The sequence below is a fragment of the Octopus bimaculoides genome, chromosome 6 (genome assembly GCF_046866305.1).
Source record: "Octopus bimaculoides isolate indiv1 chromosome 6, ASM4686630v1, whole genome shotgun sequence".
Taxonomy (NCBI): domain Eukaryota; kingdom Metazoa; phylum Mollusca; class Cephalopoda; order Octopoda; family Octopodidae; genus Octopus; species Octopus bimaculoides.
This window is the reverse complement of record NC_142933.1, coordinates 76,988,506-77,006,229: the sequence shown is the minus strand read 5'-3', so window position 1 is coordinate 77,006,229 and position 17,724 is coordinate 76,988,506. Positions and strand designations below refer to the sequence as shown.

The 17,724-nt window shown below is 34.3% G+C and overlaps 1 protein-coding gene across 1 annotated transcript in view; it reads left to right on the top strand.

Moving 5' to 3' along the window:
• LOC106874031 (contactin) overlaps positions 1-17,724 on the top strand; it is a 223,550-nt gene that overhangs the window by 55,094 nt on the left and 150,732 nt on the right. The window contains exons 5-7 of the mRNA XM_089354118.1: positions 513-667; positions 4,510-4,617; positions 9,321-9,484. Coding sequence (XP_089210244.1) covers positions 513-667; positions 4,510-4,617; positions 9,321-9,484 — 427 coding nt within the window. The remainder of the gene's footprint in view (positions 1-512; positions 668-4,509; positions 4,618-9,320; positions 9,485-17,724) is intronic.

The window sequence follows — 17,724 nt, the reverse complement described above, 5'->3', positions numbered from 1 at the left end:
TCACAAGAACGTTGTATAGAAAAAATATCACTATATATTCCAAAGTTCATTCGCCAGACTTTTGTGAGCAGAATCAATGATTGCACTTAATGTTTTTGTCGCCTCACTATGAATGTAATTTTAGTCCATTGAAATGTGGTTCCGTTCAAGGAGTATATTAAAATTAATTATTTATAGAGCTAAATATTTTTGACAATTTATCAAAAGTTAATAAAAGTTAATGTGGTATCTCGTAAAGCAGAATCAAATAAATTTATAAGTTTCAAAATTTTACTTCTAAGTTGCTTAAAGATATTTTGTTGCATTAGTTTGTATTATTTAAAACCTCAATAATTATCTCGAACACGAAAGAAAGCAAAATAAATTAATGGATACTTCAAAGCTTTCTTCATAAGCTTTTTTAATTAAGAGAACACTTATAGTTTTTTAAAATGTAAAGATGACTGTAAGAAATGAAAGAGCAGGACACAATTTGTTGTTAAATTAGCAAGGTCAACACTTTTTCTCCATAGAAATGTATGGTATACTGACGGTATGGTTGATCCGAATGATTCTGAGAAATATATTTGGCGAGAAAGTAGGAAACAAATTGAAGATACTGATCAATATTGGATAGATGAATCTGATCGGGAAAAACCAGGAACAAGAATTGTCTACATGACCAAAGGTAATGAGAAAGCTTCAAAGAATTAATCTTCAAATAAATTTGTATTCGTTTTTCTATCTGTCGTGTGTAAATTCGATGAGGAATATATAAAACATCTGACTTTTATTCCTCAGTATTCTGATTCTTAATTACACTGTCAGCCTTGCAGAGACAATAGAATAGCTGCAGGTTATTGTTGTTATCCTTGTTTAGCGCTCCAGAGTAGCTCCTAATAACCACAGTTTGCGTGGTTTCAAAGCATAAACTGTTGAACGAGATCGTCTTAGGTCCAGGGGACCAATTTAATCACTATATACTATTTCTACCAGTCAATAAATAAATTTAACAGTTCACATTCATTGCTGTGTCAGTTCGTAGTGGTCGTGAGGGACTATAATCCTATCAAAGTGATGGTTATTACAAGTGTTCCGATCCTATCTTATGAGGCATATAATCAGTACATTCTTTGCATTTATCAAACGTCACGACAGAGCGTGATATGAGGGAGCAATCACATAGAAACTTCTTGGTTTACTCTATCCGATGCTAATTAAAGCGTCTAAATTCTTTCCCATCAATAATGGACATAACGTATAAAAATGAATTTGTTATTACTAACATAATTGAAGACAAGTAAAATGCCTTGCAATTTGTAGTTCCCGTCATTTCCGTTTAGTAGTCAGTTTAGCATTCCTCATAACCAGTCATAAAATGCATCTATTCAATTGCCTAGAACCATTCTATAACGTGTTCCGTTGTTAGAAAACAATATTCTGACGAACATTAAACTAAATCACTCCCAGACAGCACTCACTAACGTACTTTATAATTTTTATATTTCCTATATATATATATATATATATATATATCATTCTCACTCTCTCTCTCTCTATATATATATATGTATATATATATATATATATATATATATATATATCTATATATATATATATATATATATCATTCTCACTCTCTCTCTCTCTATATATATATATATATGTATATATATATATATATATATATATATATATATATATATATATATATATATATATATATAGACATATACACAAGCACACTCACTTTATACAAACATATACACATGCATGAATACTAAATATATACTATCAGAGATACCCGGCGTTGCCCGTGTTACATGCAATTGAAGAATGAGACTTTTCTCTTATATTTTCTGTAAGGAACTGGAATACATATGATTCGAATTTCATCAAAATTGCACATGAGGGTTCTTTCCCTCTTTATACACCCTAAAAAATTCTAATCATGAGACACATATCCCATACTATTGATCTTTATGCGCATATTCCAAAATTTCAGTCTTCTGGAACCTGTAAAAAGGATTTGCTTCTGAAAAATAGAGCCCATGGAGCTCTAAAATGTGGGAATTAAGGCCCCTACTGGGTGTGGGTGTGTTAATGTCAACCAGAGGAGTTGAATTGTTGGGAATGTTTTTAACTTGGGCCTTATAGTATGCCTGTATATATGCGAGAGTATAGTCTCACTTTAATAGTTTCAGTATGAAATTGAAAGTATTAAAGTGAAAGTATTTGAAATTACAGTAGCAACATGTTATTGTTTCACTTTTGACACGTAATACTGAAATAGTGGAATAGTTTCAGTGTTAAAGTGAAAGTATCTGACATTACGTTAGAGTGATGTTATTGTTTCACTTTTGACACGTAATACTGAAATAGTGGAGTAGATATGATATTGCTGTGGGCTCGAACTATGCAAGAAGTTAAAAATTCTTTTAACCTAAGACACTACATGGACACTAAGTAGGGCATGTGTTAATTTGGAATGAAATTGGTTGTGTAGTTCTCGAGTTTTAGGGATTCACACTGACCCACTGAAAGGAGGTCTGCAGCAAAATAATTTTACTCAACACTTTGCAAGTGAATCAGTGGAGGCAAAGATGCGTCTCATTTACTTGACAATTTATGCACCACACTGCAGAAATCACAATGTAAGTTTATCTGAAAGGATAGTCTTACACTGTTGTACCGTTGAATTACAAATAATGCTCATCTATTATGTTCGAGTGACTCTATAGCTTCCAATAGTACAACTGTATTCGTGTTTGCTTAGGAAAAATGACTAAATTGTGGGTGTGAAGTCCCCATGAAGGGGTCTTCGTAACTTCTAAGAAGAAGAAATTTTAGAAATATTACTTTATATGTGTGTAATATGTATGGTTAAAATTTCATTAACATCAAAAATATATGAATTTTCATGGGGGTTATGGCCGTTATGCATAGAATATAATTTCCAAATTTCATAAAGATCCATTCAGTACTTTTGACGTAGTTTTGGATAAAAAAACAAATGACTAATGTGTGTGTTTGTGTGCATGTGTGTGTTTGTGTGCATGTGTATGTGTGTGTGTATGGGTGTATATATGTATAAATATCTGTAGGCATGTATATATGTGTACATATTACATGTACATCTATACATATACATCTACACATATCTATACATATACATGTATGCATATAGATCTAAATCTATCTATCTCTCTATATATATATACATACATATACGTGTACATATACATCTATATGTATACATGTATGCATATACATCTCTATCTATATATGTATATAATCTATATATATATATACATGTATATGGATAAATTTGTGCATATATATATATATATATATATATATATATATATATATATATATATATATATATATATATATATATATAGGATAATATGCTGAACCCAACTACTTGCAGACGATGTATCCCGTTGAATTCATTAATTTAATTCATAGCAAAAGTGACAAAAAAAGGAAGAAAAGAAAAAGAAAGAAAGAACCAAAGCACAGGTATCCATGGCAGACTATGTTGTTTTGCCTATCCCTTAGTGGGTTGAACCCCCAACCCCTAACTCTCTCACGTTATATATATATATATATATATATATATATATATATATAAAATTATAATTTTAAATAATTATTACCTTTGATGGTTTTTATTCCCATGCTGACCACTTGATAAGATCAATATTTTAAATATCGATCTTATCCTTATTTATATATATATATATATATATATCTATATATATATATATATATATATATATATATATATATATATGCATGTATGTATTTATATATGTATGTATGCCTGTATATATGTGAGAGTATAGTTTCACTGTACAGACCAATTACCAGCCCCACACCATCATCCACAAACCTACACATGCACACACGCACACGTCAACGTCACCAGACAGCTTCCCACGCACATACATGCTTTCTTATATACAAGCACGAGCACCTTCTTTTTGGGATCACCAATACTTTATCTCCCCTTCTTCCTAGCTCTCTTGTGAGACCTCTCTGTCCAGCATTCGCCATAAAATATCGCTTGATAAGGCAGAACGTACTCTAGAATAGTCTCTTCCTGAGTAGTGGATCGACCCACTAAACAGAGGATTCCAAGGTGGCAAACACAAATCAAGACAGGAAAAAATGGACTGTGAAAACAACATTGAAAAGCCGTACGGCCAAACGCGAATCTGATGTTGAACGCTAACAGTTCGTCTCGCCTTCATAGTGGCTGGAGTGAAAAGAGAGTTGACCACAGGTCACACGTGAGCAGAGAGGATGATAGAGGAAGGAAGTGGAACAAGAAGGAAGTGAGAGATGTGTATAGCAGTGAAGTAGAAGCCAGGACAACAGAAGGAAGCAGAGCGAGAGGGGGAGATGGGAAAGAAGAAAGATAGATAGGTAGATAGATAGAGGGATAGATAGATAGATAGAGAAAGACAGACAGATATAAAATTGAAAATTAGTCATATAAATTTAATTACATTTCTTTTCCAGGATCATCATTTGGATGGAGTCTTACAACAGAATTCACACCTCATTCATATATTTGTAAAATTCCAAAATCGGAGATATACCGGATTAAACAACGAGCCAGGGATTTCAGTAAGTTCTTTATGCAATTTTAGAGTGGAATTCTCGCGTGAAAGTTATTATATGAATCCTTAACTCGTTGTGCATCGAAATGTGTATCAGTGTCAATCTCCACAGACAGTCTTAAAACCATACAATGATCAAAATATTGGTTAGTAACGCATTATTGGACATTTTTGGAGCCATGTATTAAGACATTCCAGAAAATTATTATTTTTTGTTGTTTTTTTTTACTTAATTACATCCTAATTTGTTAACAGTAGCTAAGGAAAACTCCAGTAAGCAAATAAAGTACGTGATGCAGTTTATTGAGTGAATTGAACACCGTATGACCCTTAATCCGACCAAATTATGAAATAATCAAATTAGAACTCTCTTCAAAAATATGACAAACAAACAACTTCAGCGTTAATATTTTATTCTTACGCTTTCGAAATTATTTTGCATTTATTTTCGAATTATTTCTTTATTGATGAAACAATTTCGTATTTATAATCTAAATATCAATTTTTCTTAAAACTGTCATTCTAACTACGTTCTTTTTCGAATATTCATTTTACTTTATAGCTACAATATTAAACACCACTGATTCTTCCACCTGGGACATCAATATCAATACTCTCATAGCTATATTCATATTTTAAAAAGTTACTTAAATTATTATGTTTCTAGTTACAAATCATTATTTAGCAAAGGAAACAGATTTTTATTCAAACCGAAGACTATAAATTTCCAACACATTCTTTTAAAAGCGATTGATCACAATGTGAATGATACTATAAATAGAGGTGATTTGATGCATGACCGTATGGAATGAGGATTTGAGAATTTTCTCTTTCGCTTCTGTTTTTCAGTTTTGTAATTCACTTAGCAACACATCTAAATATCTTAATATTTTGAATGGAAATTTCATCAGTAGTTTGTTTAATAGAAGCCGGTTATTTCTTTGCTTCTTAAGTAAACATTTACAACTCGATTTACTGTTACTGAAAAGGAGATTATGTGGATGACATTGAGTTTCTACTTGGTCGTAAGGCCTAAAATTGGCCTTACAGTTGATTGCTGTTTATTCTCTCTATCCCAGAAGAATAAAAACAAAATTGACCATGATAGGATTCGAAATCAAAACGTAAGGAGTCGCGATAAAATACTGTAAAGGATTTTGTTGAACACTCTCCCATTTCTGTCAAGCTATGTCGTATGTAATCTATTAACTAGATATGACAGAAAAAGAGGTGACAGGTAAAGTGATTGAAAAAATGACGAATGGAAAGCAAACGGCGAAAGAGAAACAAATTTCTTTCTTTTTAATTTAAAAAGGTCATATCTCAAGGGAAAATAAAATTGACAGCGAGGAAAATGTTGGCAGCGAGGCATACAATGCAATATGCTATATTTAGGAAAGTGATGATGATTGTATAGTAATTGAAAAATCAACATATTTCATTGCAATGAACATTTAGAATAGAGCCGAAAGAAATAATTTCAGATATTTTACAAAACTACGAAATAGAATCGGTTGCATCCAAACTGTGATTCAATACATCGTTAGTAACTTTTCGAATAGAATGAGGACATTATCTTTCTATTTTTACTCCATATAATTTTAAAAAGGCACATGTGAGAGCCTCTTTGACTTCCATAAATAGCAGCTAAATCTCCCTTAAATCGTACCTTAGTATTTTTTTAAACTTCAAAACACAGTGGAAAATGGAGTGGTATATATTACATGCTTGAATAGAAGAATAAATGGTCATGATTGAATAGCTCTTTTTTTTTTATCAAAGATTTGCCGACAAAGACCGATTTGGGGTAAGGCAATAATTTAAATTTTTTATCTGTAGTTGCGATAAATTCACGAATCTCTTCCAACATCATTTAATCGACATCAATGAGAACTGTGCCCTGGTTTAAATCTACGTTAGACGCTACATACATTCAGAAAATATATGAAAATCCTGACGCCCTAACTTCTCATATATTTAAAGCTTTCAGTAAATTTACGTTATTCTTTAACATAAGTAGACAAATAAATAAAAGAAGATATTTGATGAAACCTACTACACTGACATTCATAAATCTAGTTTTTACGCCCAATAAGTGTGCCTTGAAGTCAATCTGCTAGAAACAGCAGCAAAATTTCAACTTTTTAAAAAGAAAAAAGAAGGTAGTATAACATAGTTCTAGATACATTAGAGAATGACATAGGAGAAAAGTCTAATTATCAGTCTGCATAGTCAGTGCTGCCTTTACAAATAATAATACATCAACGAATATACCTTTTACTTTGTCGCTCGACTACCTATCAATAGCGTGGAGGCGCAATGGTCCAGTAGTTAGGGCAGCGGACTCGCGGTCATAGGATTGCGGTTTCGATTCCCAGACCGGGCGTTGTGTTTATTGAGCGAAAACACCTAAAGCTCCACGAGGCTCCGGCAGGGGATGGTGGCGAACTCTGCTGTACTCTTTCACCACAACTTTCTCTCACTCTTACTTCCTGTTTATGCTGTGCCTGTAATTCAAAGGGCCAGCCTTTGTGTCACACTGTGTCACGCTGAATATCCCGGATCTTTGGGGTTTGACGGGCAACATTTGTTTTCTTAACGAAACACTTTCAAACTTGGGACACTGGTAGAATGTGTCATATAAAACAACTTCTTCTCTTAACCTTAACAAAATTTTGTACATCGCAAGCTATTTCATGTTAAAGTTGTCGTATTTCTGTAATTTCAACCAATCACTGACGTCTATTCAGCTGAATACAATTACTGCTGTTCGGTGTCAAGTGTGTTATTCCCTGTTTAATTATATCATTATTCCCTAGTTTGGGTGTTAGGGTTTTAGGGTTAGAGTTGGGGTTAGGGTTAGGGTTATGGTTATGAGTTATAGGGTTAGAGTTAAGGTTATGGCAAAAATAATCATAACCCTAACCGTAATCCTAAAACTAACCCTAACTCTAAAACCCGAACCCTAACCCTAAAACCCTAAAGCTAAAACCAGTACAAACACACGAACGATGTCATAAATAAGAGTAACACGGGAGGTTGTTAACAAACAACGGGACTAATTTTATTCAAGGGAAAAGATCCCATGACACTGTTACAGCATTAATTGTTTTCACCTCAATAGACGTCAGTGATTGGTTGAAATTACCGAAATACAATTTTTTAAATAAAATAACTTCGAATACAAAATTTTTTTATCTGTTCTATACCACAAAATATACAAATATTCGAAGTTTGAAAGTGTTTCGGTACCAAAAACACTACAAAAAAAAATGTTGCCCGTCAAACCCCAAAGATCCAATATCCCCCGGAACTACGTTATGGGTACACGTGTCTGTGGAGTGCTCAGCCACTTGCACATTAATTTCACGAGCAGGCTGTTCCGTTGATCGGATCAACTGGAACCCTCGATGTCGTAAGCGATGGAATGCCAACAACAACCTGTCAATAGCAGAAATCCTACAAAGAAGGAAACATTCAACAATAGAGTTCTGGATATGTATACATAAAAATGCAAATTGTCATTGCTGGTAATGGTTTTGAAACTCCTCGGTAAAGGGTGATTTGGCGCTAAACAACAACAGTAGCAACAATGAAAACCACAACAATAAAGTACTTTCGTACAATTCGTTAGACACTGTGCATTGTCGAAACATTACTTCATTCATCGGGAACTTCGATTCTATTTCAATTATTGTAAATTCGGGAAAAGTGTATGCTCATACTAATTAAGTGTACGTTCATCATTGTCCAGTGGGAGAGAGTGTGTGGGTGTGTTTTTGTGTGTGTGTGTGTGTGTGTGTATGTGTGTGTGTGTGTGCGCGCGTGCTCGCGTATGTGCCTGTGTATTTGAAAGGAGTGTCAATGGGAAAGAGAAGGAAAGAAGAAACAAGAAAATTGTGTTTACAGCTGGCCAGTTCTTTCAATGACAAGTTTATTTTTGGCCTTTTAAAAACAAATGGCAAAACCAAGTGGCATTGTTTGGAAGAAAATTGTTTTTCAAAAAAATTTTTTGTCATCATTGTCTAGTGGGAGAGAGTGTGTGGGTGTGTTTTTGTGCGTGTGTATGTGTGCGTGTGCATGTGGGCGAGGGTGCGTGTGCATGTGCCTGTGTATCTGAAAGGAGTGTGAATGGAAAAGAGAAGGGAAGGAAGGAATTGACCCCAGGACTTATTTTCTAAAGATTAGTACTTATTTTATCGGTCTCTTTGCCGAACCGCTACATTACGGGGACATAAACACACAAATACCGGTCGTCAAGCGGTGATGAGGTGACAAACACAGACACAAAGACACACACAGGCAAATATATTTTGGTCGGCCCAACGCAATGGAAAAAGACACTTGCGCATGGTGCCACGCAGCGTGGGACTGAACCCGAAGCCATGTGGTTGGGAAGCTAACTTCTTACCACACAGCCACACTTGCTTCTGTGTTTCGTACGATTGTGTGCGTGAAGTGCTTCCTTTCATTTTTTCACAGCATTGTTAATTTTAACCTGTAAAACAATTTGTAAGTTTAAATCAACTTCTAACTTAGAATATCGTAAACAATTCTAAAATTACAACATCGCTCAGTCTCCCAAATTAGAATATTTGTCAACATATTTTGTATTTACCATAACATTAAGGAGACAAAAATAGACAAAGCTAGCAATATAATCAGACTGACAATGTCTAAGAACAATAAAAATCTATATTTACATTTCAGATTTTGGAGCCGATGTAATAGATGCTTGGGACATAAAGAGAGGACCAAACATGACAATCGAATCTCCAAATTATATTGTTCTCGAAGGTCTTGAAACAACGTCTCTTGAATGCGTTGCTACGGGAAATCCAGCTGTTCAATATAAATGGTATCGACTAGACGAGGTATGACAACATCTCACTATCTTATATCTTTCAACATAACTAATTGCGCTAAATAATAAATACATATTGACACAACCAGGTGTGCGCGCACACAGACACACAGAGACATACACACACACATGAACACACGCGCGCGTGACCACACACACGTGCATACGCATGCCTGCACATATAAGTATGCGTGTGCACACGTATGTTGGTGAGAGGGCCTTTATATAACATGCTGTTTTTCGCTAAAAGGCTGTGATCATACCGAATGTCCTCAGTTTTTGCTTTGTCTTTGTCTGCACGTATGCATATATATATATATATATATATATATGATCCCGCTGAATTAAGTACTTGAATTGCGGCACCTTGCTAAGTCGGTATAATCCGCACACCCCAACAATATTAATTGAATATTGAATATCAAAACTCCGTGCAGGGGTGTTTGTACTTGATATTCCTGCCGTGTGTGCAGACACGCAACGCAGCTAAGTTAAGACAAGGGCTTTGTTTCAGGGAGTTCCTGTGGACAAGTCCCCGCCACTTTTTCAGAAACAGAGGACAAACGATCTTTTTTCCCCTGTACTTTTTCTCAATTAAAACAAAATGAAAATCCCACTAACAAGTCGTACAAATTTGTAATACATATGTTTAACCTAGAGGCATTGAACAAATCTTTTCAAAGTAGCACCGTCAATCTAGGTGGCATGTTGCATAGTGTCAAACTGGTGCAGGAAGAGCTGAAAAAAATCTACGCAGTGAAGAAAATTTCAGGAGTTGTCCAATACAGCAGGAGTTAAATGATTTATCAACTCGATATTTCTCTTTTGGAGCTACCCAAACAACAAAAACTTCCTAAAAGATACCAGGAAGGAAATGCGTTAAAATATCAGCACTCTACTGATTTGAATCATTACAGAATGCATTATTTAGCAAATTTGAAAGATTATTCTTTTCTTCACAGAATTTAGCAGATTATGAAAAAAAGGAGCAATATTTTACTCAATGGAAATTTCTGTACTGAAGTGATCAATATTCTGAGCTTGATGAATTTTCTTTAACGAATGAAATACCTTTTTATAGAAATCATCATAGTGGATCACCTCTCGAGGATCATCGTAAAATATTCGCTGAAATACAACCTGCAGTCCATCGCTTGTTTCCAAATGTTAAGCAATTGTTCAGGCTACTTTTAGTGTTTCCAGCTAGTTCTTGTGAAGCTGAAAAATCTCTTAGCGCTCTGCGGAGACTCAAAACTTGGCTGCGATCGACCATGACTGAGGACAGGTTGAATCACTTTGTGATATGCCATGTTCATAGAGATGTTTTGAAAAAGATTAGTTGTGAAAAAGTTCCTAAATTACTTATTGACAACAATGATATGAGATATAATACACTTGAAAAGTTCGGAACGGCAATAAACTTACTCTGTATTTTTATAATTAAACGTCTATGTTTTATTTTTTGTTTATTTGATATAATAAATTGTTTTTAAGCTTATTTTTTTAATATCTGAGCTTCATTTGATTATATAAAATATAATTTGCATAAAGTTTTACTTATGATAGGGTCCGCGAAAGGCACCATAAGAATTACTAACATGCTCCTTTTAAGAATCAACAAATGTTGGTTTGTCCTTCTCACATTTTAAAGACAACCAAGGATCCTGAGTGAAGATATCCGCCCTTGGTAATTCAGCGATATACTTTTGATAAAGGTACTTTCTATAGCATTTCCGAAGCGCAGCTTCCAAGTTAAGTGAATAAAATATAAATGAGTAACAAAGATGTACAGGTGTTAATTGATTACGGCCGTTTTAAGCGACTCTTTATTTGATTAATGAAAACATTACTTCATCTGAAAGAAATCGGTCCCGTCAGATGACCGCATAGACTTCAAACATAAAGGACATAAATATTTCCTTAACATATTCACATCAATAATGGAAATCAAAATATTTACATTGTTTCCTTTGTCATATCTGTGACAGAATGAGTTTAGAAAATTATGCATACTTTGTTAAATCTACTACAATTTGGAGAGCAATGTAGTATTTGAACTCCTGTTTTCGTTTCAATAAATTACATAAACAAGAGTGCGTTTAATATTTTACTTATCCCCGTATATCATAATGCAAGAGTTGTAAGTGTTTGTTTTAGTTAGTGCAAGACGTTTTCTGACAGAATATGTAACAGCGTGGGTAAGGTGCCTAGATACATTTACTATATGAAAAATTCTGCGTTTCGCACTTCGCTAATCTGTTCCCACTGACTTGATGTGGAAGTTCCGACATCCGTGACAGACATTTCTGGTCTGCTATGATCTATATGTATGTTTTTATGCACCAAGCGCCTGTATGAGAGGATCTCTGAAGGTTAATAACGCAGTATTTGGTGTTCTAACAAGACGTCTACGTTAAGTGGGATATAATATGGGTTAAAACCGCCTTTGGCAGTAATTAGTGGTTGAATTCTACGAGGTATGGACTCATACAAAATTTGAATTGTTTCCAAAGAAATTTTTGTCCATTCTTCAGCTAAAACAGTCTCCAGTGTTTGTAGTGATGATGGTGGAGGATATCGACTTCTTACATGTTTTTTTTCTAAAATGCACCATAAATGTTCAATGATGTTCAGGTCTGATGACTGTGGTGGCCGCATAAGATGTTTGACTTCATTAGAATTTTTCTCGTGCCATTCAGCAACAACTTTACCTTTGTGTGTATATATAAATACATATAAATATATATATAAATATGTCTATATGAATATGCGTACAATGCAACAAAATCAGTTATAGAACTAGATACAAAAAGATTTAAATTTAGTAATTCACGAAATTTCAGTTAGATTATTTATTTATGATTAAGCTCGCTCTTAAAAAGCGTTTTTTTTAAAAACTCGTCTGAATGCTTGGAACAGAGTGCACTCCGCTAGTGTTATACTCTTAACGAGTTAATGTGCACCGCCCACTATACATGATATCACTGCACTCGTGATAGTTGTTACACGTGTGATAATTGTTAACATCTTATAATCATGCTATTGCTGTCCCATAAGTGTGGCTCAAATATATACTGAAACTGTTCCAGTTGTCTATCTTGAAACTCACTTTGCAACCACGTGATTGCGGGTTCAGACTCACTCTGCAGCACCTTGCGCAAGTGTATTCTGTAGCCCCGGGTAGAGCAATGTCTTCTGAGTGAATTTTGTAGACAGGAACTGTGTGAAAACCCAGTGTGTGTGTGTGTGTATGTGTGTGTGTGTGTGTGTGTGTGTGCGTGTGTGTGTGTGTGTGCGTGCGCGCGGGTGTGTGTGTATGCGCACGTGCACGCCTATTTGCGTGTGTATTTTGTGTTTGTGACCCCTCACCGCTTGGCAATCGGTACTTGTTTGTTTACGTGCCCATAATAGCGGTTCGGCAAAACAGACAGGTAGAATAAGTACCAAACTTTAGAAAATAAGTACTGGGGTTCATTTATTCGACTAAATCCTTCAAACCATGGCCACAGTCAAATGAATTAAGCAAGTAGAAGTTAAAAATAAGCCAATTACATTATGATACAGATTAGACTCCTGGATCTGGCTGTCATCCTCAGCACTAATAGCCAAATAAATATTGCATTCATTGTAATGGACCTAACGAACTGCTAGTCTTGATATGTTGCTTTCTAATCCATTACAAGTAGACAGACTGAACTCTGAAAATGCATTGAAACAGCACTGTGGTTTGTGTTATGAGAGAAGAAATGATTTATTATAAATATGGAATGAACTATCAAGGAGATAAAATGAATTGCAAATGCTTCTTTGGTGAAGCATTTACAATTGTGATCGACATAGTATCTATAACTATATTTTGACAAAGATGTCTGTTATTTAAGCATCTGGTTACGAAAGTAACGTAGGTGCAAAAGGGACAGCTCTACCGAAGGATATAAACATGATTTCGGAAATTATTTAACGAGTGATTTTCTCTACTTTACTCTGGTCATTATATATGTGGCAGATTAAATAAACGAGGTTACCTTGCAGCTATTGTTTTCAATTTCGTAGATAATCACAAACTTTGATAAATTTAGTCATATATCGAAAATTATCGAGAATATTCCTTGGGGTTTATTGTGTGCCATTATCTAAATCTATTTGCAGTGTTACTAATATTCTACCATGTGGCTTGTGTTTAAATTGAAAACTTAATAATTTTCTCGTCAGTATAATCTTTTCTTTATCAGAAAAATCTTTATTCAATCCAATGTTTTATATTAGACTTTTCAGTTTCCTGCAAAAATACCCACAAAGAACATATTTAGAATTAGTATTATTCCTACAATAAGACGGCAAGCTGGCAGAATCGTTAGCACGGCTGGCAAAATACTTAGTGGCATTTTATCCATCATTACGTTATGAGTTCAAATTCCAAGGTCGACTTTAACTTACATCTTTTAGGGATCGATAAAGTAAGCACCAGTCGAGCACTGGGGTTGATAAAATCGACTTAACCCCTCCCCTGAACTTGCTGCTCCTGTGCCGAAATTTGAAATCGATCAGTTTTAAAAATATTGAAATATGTGAACAATATCATTTCTCTTTAATTTTAACGTACCCGGGTGATATAGCCAGATAGAAAAATTTCCTTTAACTTTCAGATGCAATATTTAATTCAACCTCTTAATTCTAATCCAAGAGAATTTTTATATAACGGGATAAGTATATTAACAAGCTTTATTGAAATGCATACGTTTTTCGTCTGAGAAGAGATATAGAAAGAAAAGCTGTCGAAATGAAATGTTTCTTTACTGTAATAGCATATACTTATGCAAGAAAATGTTCCAATAAATCAATATTAGAAGCAATATGCTCTTTGAATAGGTGTACGTTTTCACACATATAAAGCATCAATTATTGTTTGATAATATTATACTTTGACAACAACATTCAACTTATGATTGATCTTTTTATTTATTTATTTGAAGATTAATGAAGCCCGATGTTGTAATGAGTAAAAACATGGAATTCGATATTTCTCCAACTCATAGTATATTTCTTTGTGGCTCGTTCAAGAAAGCACATGAACATTATAATGAAGTCGAGGGATGTCGAGATGTATTTGTTGTTGTTGTTATTATCTATATTATCTCTGATCTGATGTTGAACATTCTGGTCTTTTCTCAGGAATTGCATATGTCTGTCGCTTTCCAAGACGTTACGCTTTAATTCGAGGGACATTTGACTACTAATTGTAGCATATCGATCAAGTTGACTGAGTTTTCGTAGATTAAAAAGGTAATCTTCTGGCTGACCAAATCCATCAGTCAGTTTTTGATTTTTGCAGATGGTACAGTTCCTTTGCATCACTAATGCATTAAAAAACATAACAGATTCCATTTTTCCATCTTCCCTTAAATTACACGTTTATAGAATACTAGCAGAAATACCCGGCGTTGCCCGGGTTAAAGAGAATAATGAAATCTAAAAACACCGTCTAGACTACGCATCGTCTTTATATAGAGAGATGTATATACACACACGCACCCAAACACACGTATATATATGTATATCAATATAAATATATGAAAGTCAATGAAGTTTCATAAAAGAAGGTGATCATGTACATACTTTCTTGCTGTTGTGATTATAACACCTCGTTGTAAACAATGTTCCTTGTTTTCCCTTGTGGAGCATATACAAATAGGTTTTTTTTGCTGCCCACTCTTGAGCAGCCAACATACAGTTGTCCATGTGAGAAGCAGGGCTCTTCCAAGAGAAGACCAGCTACATACAGTGTTTGACCCTGAGATTTGTTTATGGACATGGCAAAAGTCACACGAAGGGGGAATTGTAGTCTTCTGAATGTAAAAGGAATGTCTGCTCCTGATGGAGTAAGAGGAATTCTTGGAATAAAGACGTCATCCCCTTTTGCACATCCAGAAAGAATGGTAGCCTCGATAACGTGTGACATCATTTTCTTTATCACGAGTCGTGTTCCATTGCAAAGTCTTGGTGGTTCCAGATTGCGGAGCAGCATAACAAGCGTTCCAACTTTAAGTGATAATATGTGGGGAGGTAGTCCTGGAGGCTCCAACGAATTGAGAAATTCAAGAGGATAGTTCACCACTTCATTTGTATCTGGAACTGTATCAACAGACTTGTAAGTTTGAAGATTGCCGGGAAGAGAATGCATCAGGAGTTGATTAATTTTTGTAACAGCTACGTTTTTTTGAGCTAATATTGCTCTTTCACATGGCCAATTGTGATTTTGGTAGTTTTGTTTAAAGTTGGAAAAGACTTTGTGTTTGAGGTCATCTACAGAATTAACAACGGAACAAAATGGCCGGAGGTCTGCAACGAAATAATTTTACTCAACACTTTGCAAGTGAATCAGTGGAGGCAAAGATGCGTCTCATTTACTTGACAATTTATGCACCACATTGCAGAAATCACAATGTAAGTATATCTGAAAGGGTAGTCTTACACTGTTGTACCGTTGAATTACAAATAATGCTCATCTGTTATGTTCGGGTTAAAATTTCATCAACATCAAAAATATATGAATTTTCATGGGAGTTATGGCCGTTATGCAAAGAATACAATTTCCAAATTTCATACAGATCCATTCAGTACTTTTGACGTAGTTTTGGATAAGAAAACAAATGACTAATGTGTGTGCATGTGTATGTGTGTGTGATGGGTGCATATATGTATAGATATCTGTATGCATGTATATATGTATATATGTGTACATATTACATGTACATCTATCTATATATATATATACATCTACACATATGTATACATATACATGTATGCATATAGATCTCTCTCTCTCTCTCTCTCTCTATATATATATATATATATATATATATATATATATATATATACATATACGTGTACATATACATCTATATGTATACATATACATCTCTCTCTCTCTCTTTCTCTCTCTCTTTCTCTCTCTCTTTCTCTCTCTCTCTTTCTCTCTCTCTCTTCTCTCTCTCTCTTTCTCTCTCTCTATATCTATACATATACGTGTACATATACAACTATATGTATACATATACATCTCTCTCTCTCTCTCTCTCTCTCTCTCTCTCTCTCTCTCTTTCTCTCTTTCTCTCTTTCTCTCTCTCTGAAAGTATCTGTCATTACAGTATCGAAATGGTGTACATATACATCTATATGTATACATATACATCTCTCTCTCTCTCTCTCTCTCTCTCTCTCTCTCTCTCTCTCTCTCTCTTTTTCTCTCTCTCTCTCTCTTTCTCTCTCTCTCTTTCTCTCTCTCTCTTTCTCTCTCTCTCTGAAAGTATCTGTCATTACAGTATCGAAATGGTGTACATATACATCTCTCTCTCTCTCTCTCTTTCTGTCTCTCTCTTTCTCTCTCTGTGAAAGTATCTGTCACTACAGTATCGAAATGTGATAGTTTCAGTTAGTGGAATAGTTTCATTTTTAAAGTGAAAGTATTTGACATGAGTGTTTTTGTTTCACTTTTGACACGTAATACTTAAATAGTGGAAGAGATATTATGTTGCCGTGTGCTCGAACTCTGCAAGAAGTTAAAAATTTATTTTGACTAAAACACAACTGAAACCCTAAGTAAGGCATGTGTAAAATTTGAATGAAATTGGTTGCGTAGTTCTCGAGTTTTAGGGATTCACACACACAGACAGACAAACAGACAGACAGACAGACACACACACATTCTCATTTTTATATATATAGATAATTTCATCTGACCGATTTCAGATTTTCTTTATATCTACGGATATAAAAAGCAAATGATATACCGTGTTGTCTCAGCCGATTAGACTTTTGCCAAGTCAAAGAAACTAAACATCACTTCTAAGATTTATGAAAGGGTAGGGAATTAAAAAGTTCTCGTTTGGTTGCGCGTGATATGTGGTTGTCTAAAACCGCTTGTCTAACGAAAAACAATCACGAACATCACTTTTTTTATAAAACAACATCGTATATATATATATATATATATATATATATATATATATATATATATATATATATATATATATGTTATGATCTGTACAACCTGGAGCTGAAGGAACCAGTACAAATTACGAAAGCAGGAAACGCTATAGAATAATGAGAATATAAGTGTGTGTGAAATAAATCCATACATTATCCCATGTATAAAAACAACCGTTTACTTTTGTTCGTGCCTATTTTTTGCTCTCGAATTTAGCTCTAATCATCGATCGTTGATCAATGTATTAAATATTTATTCGAGAA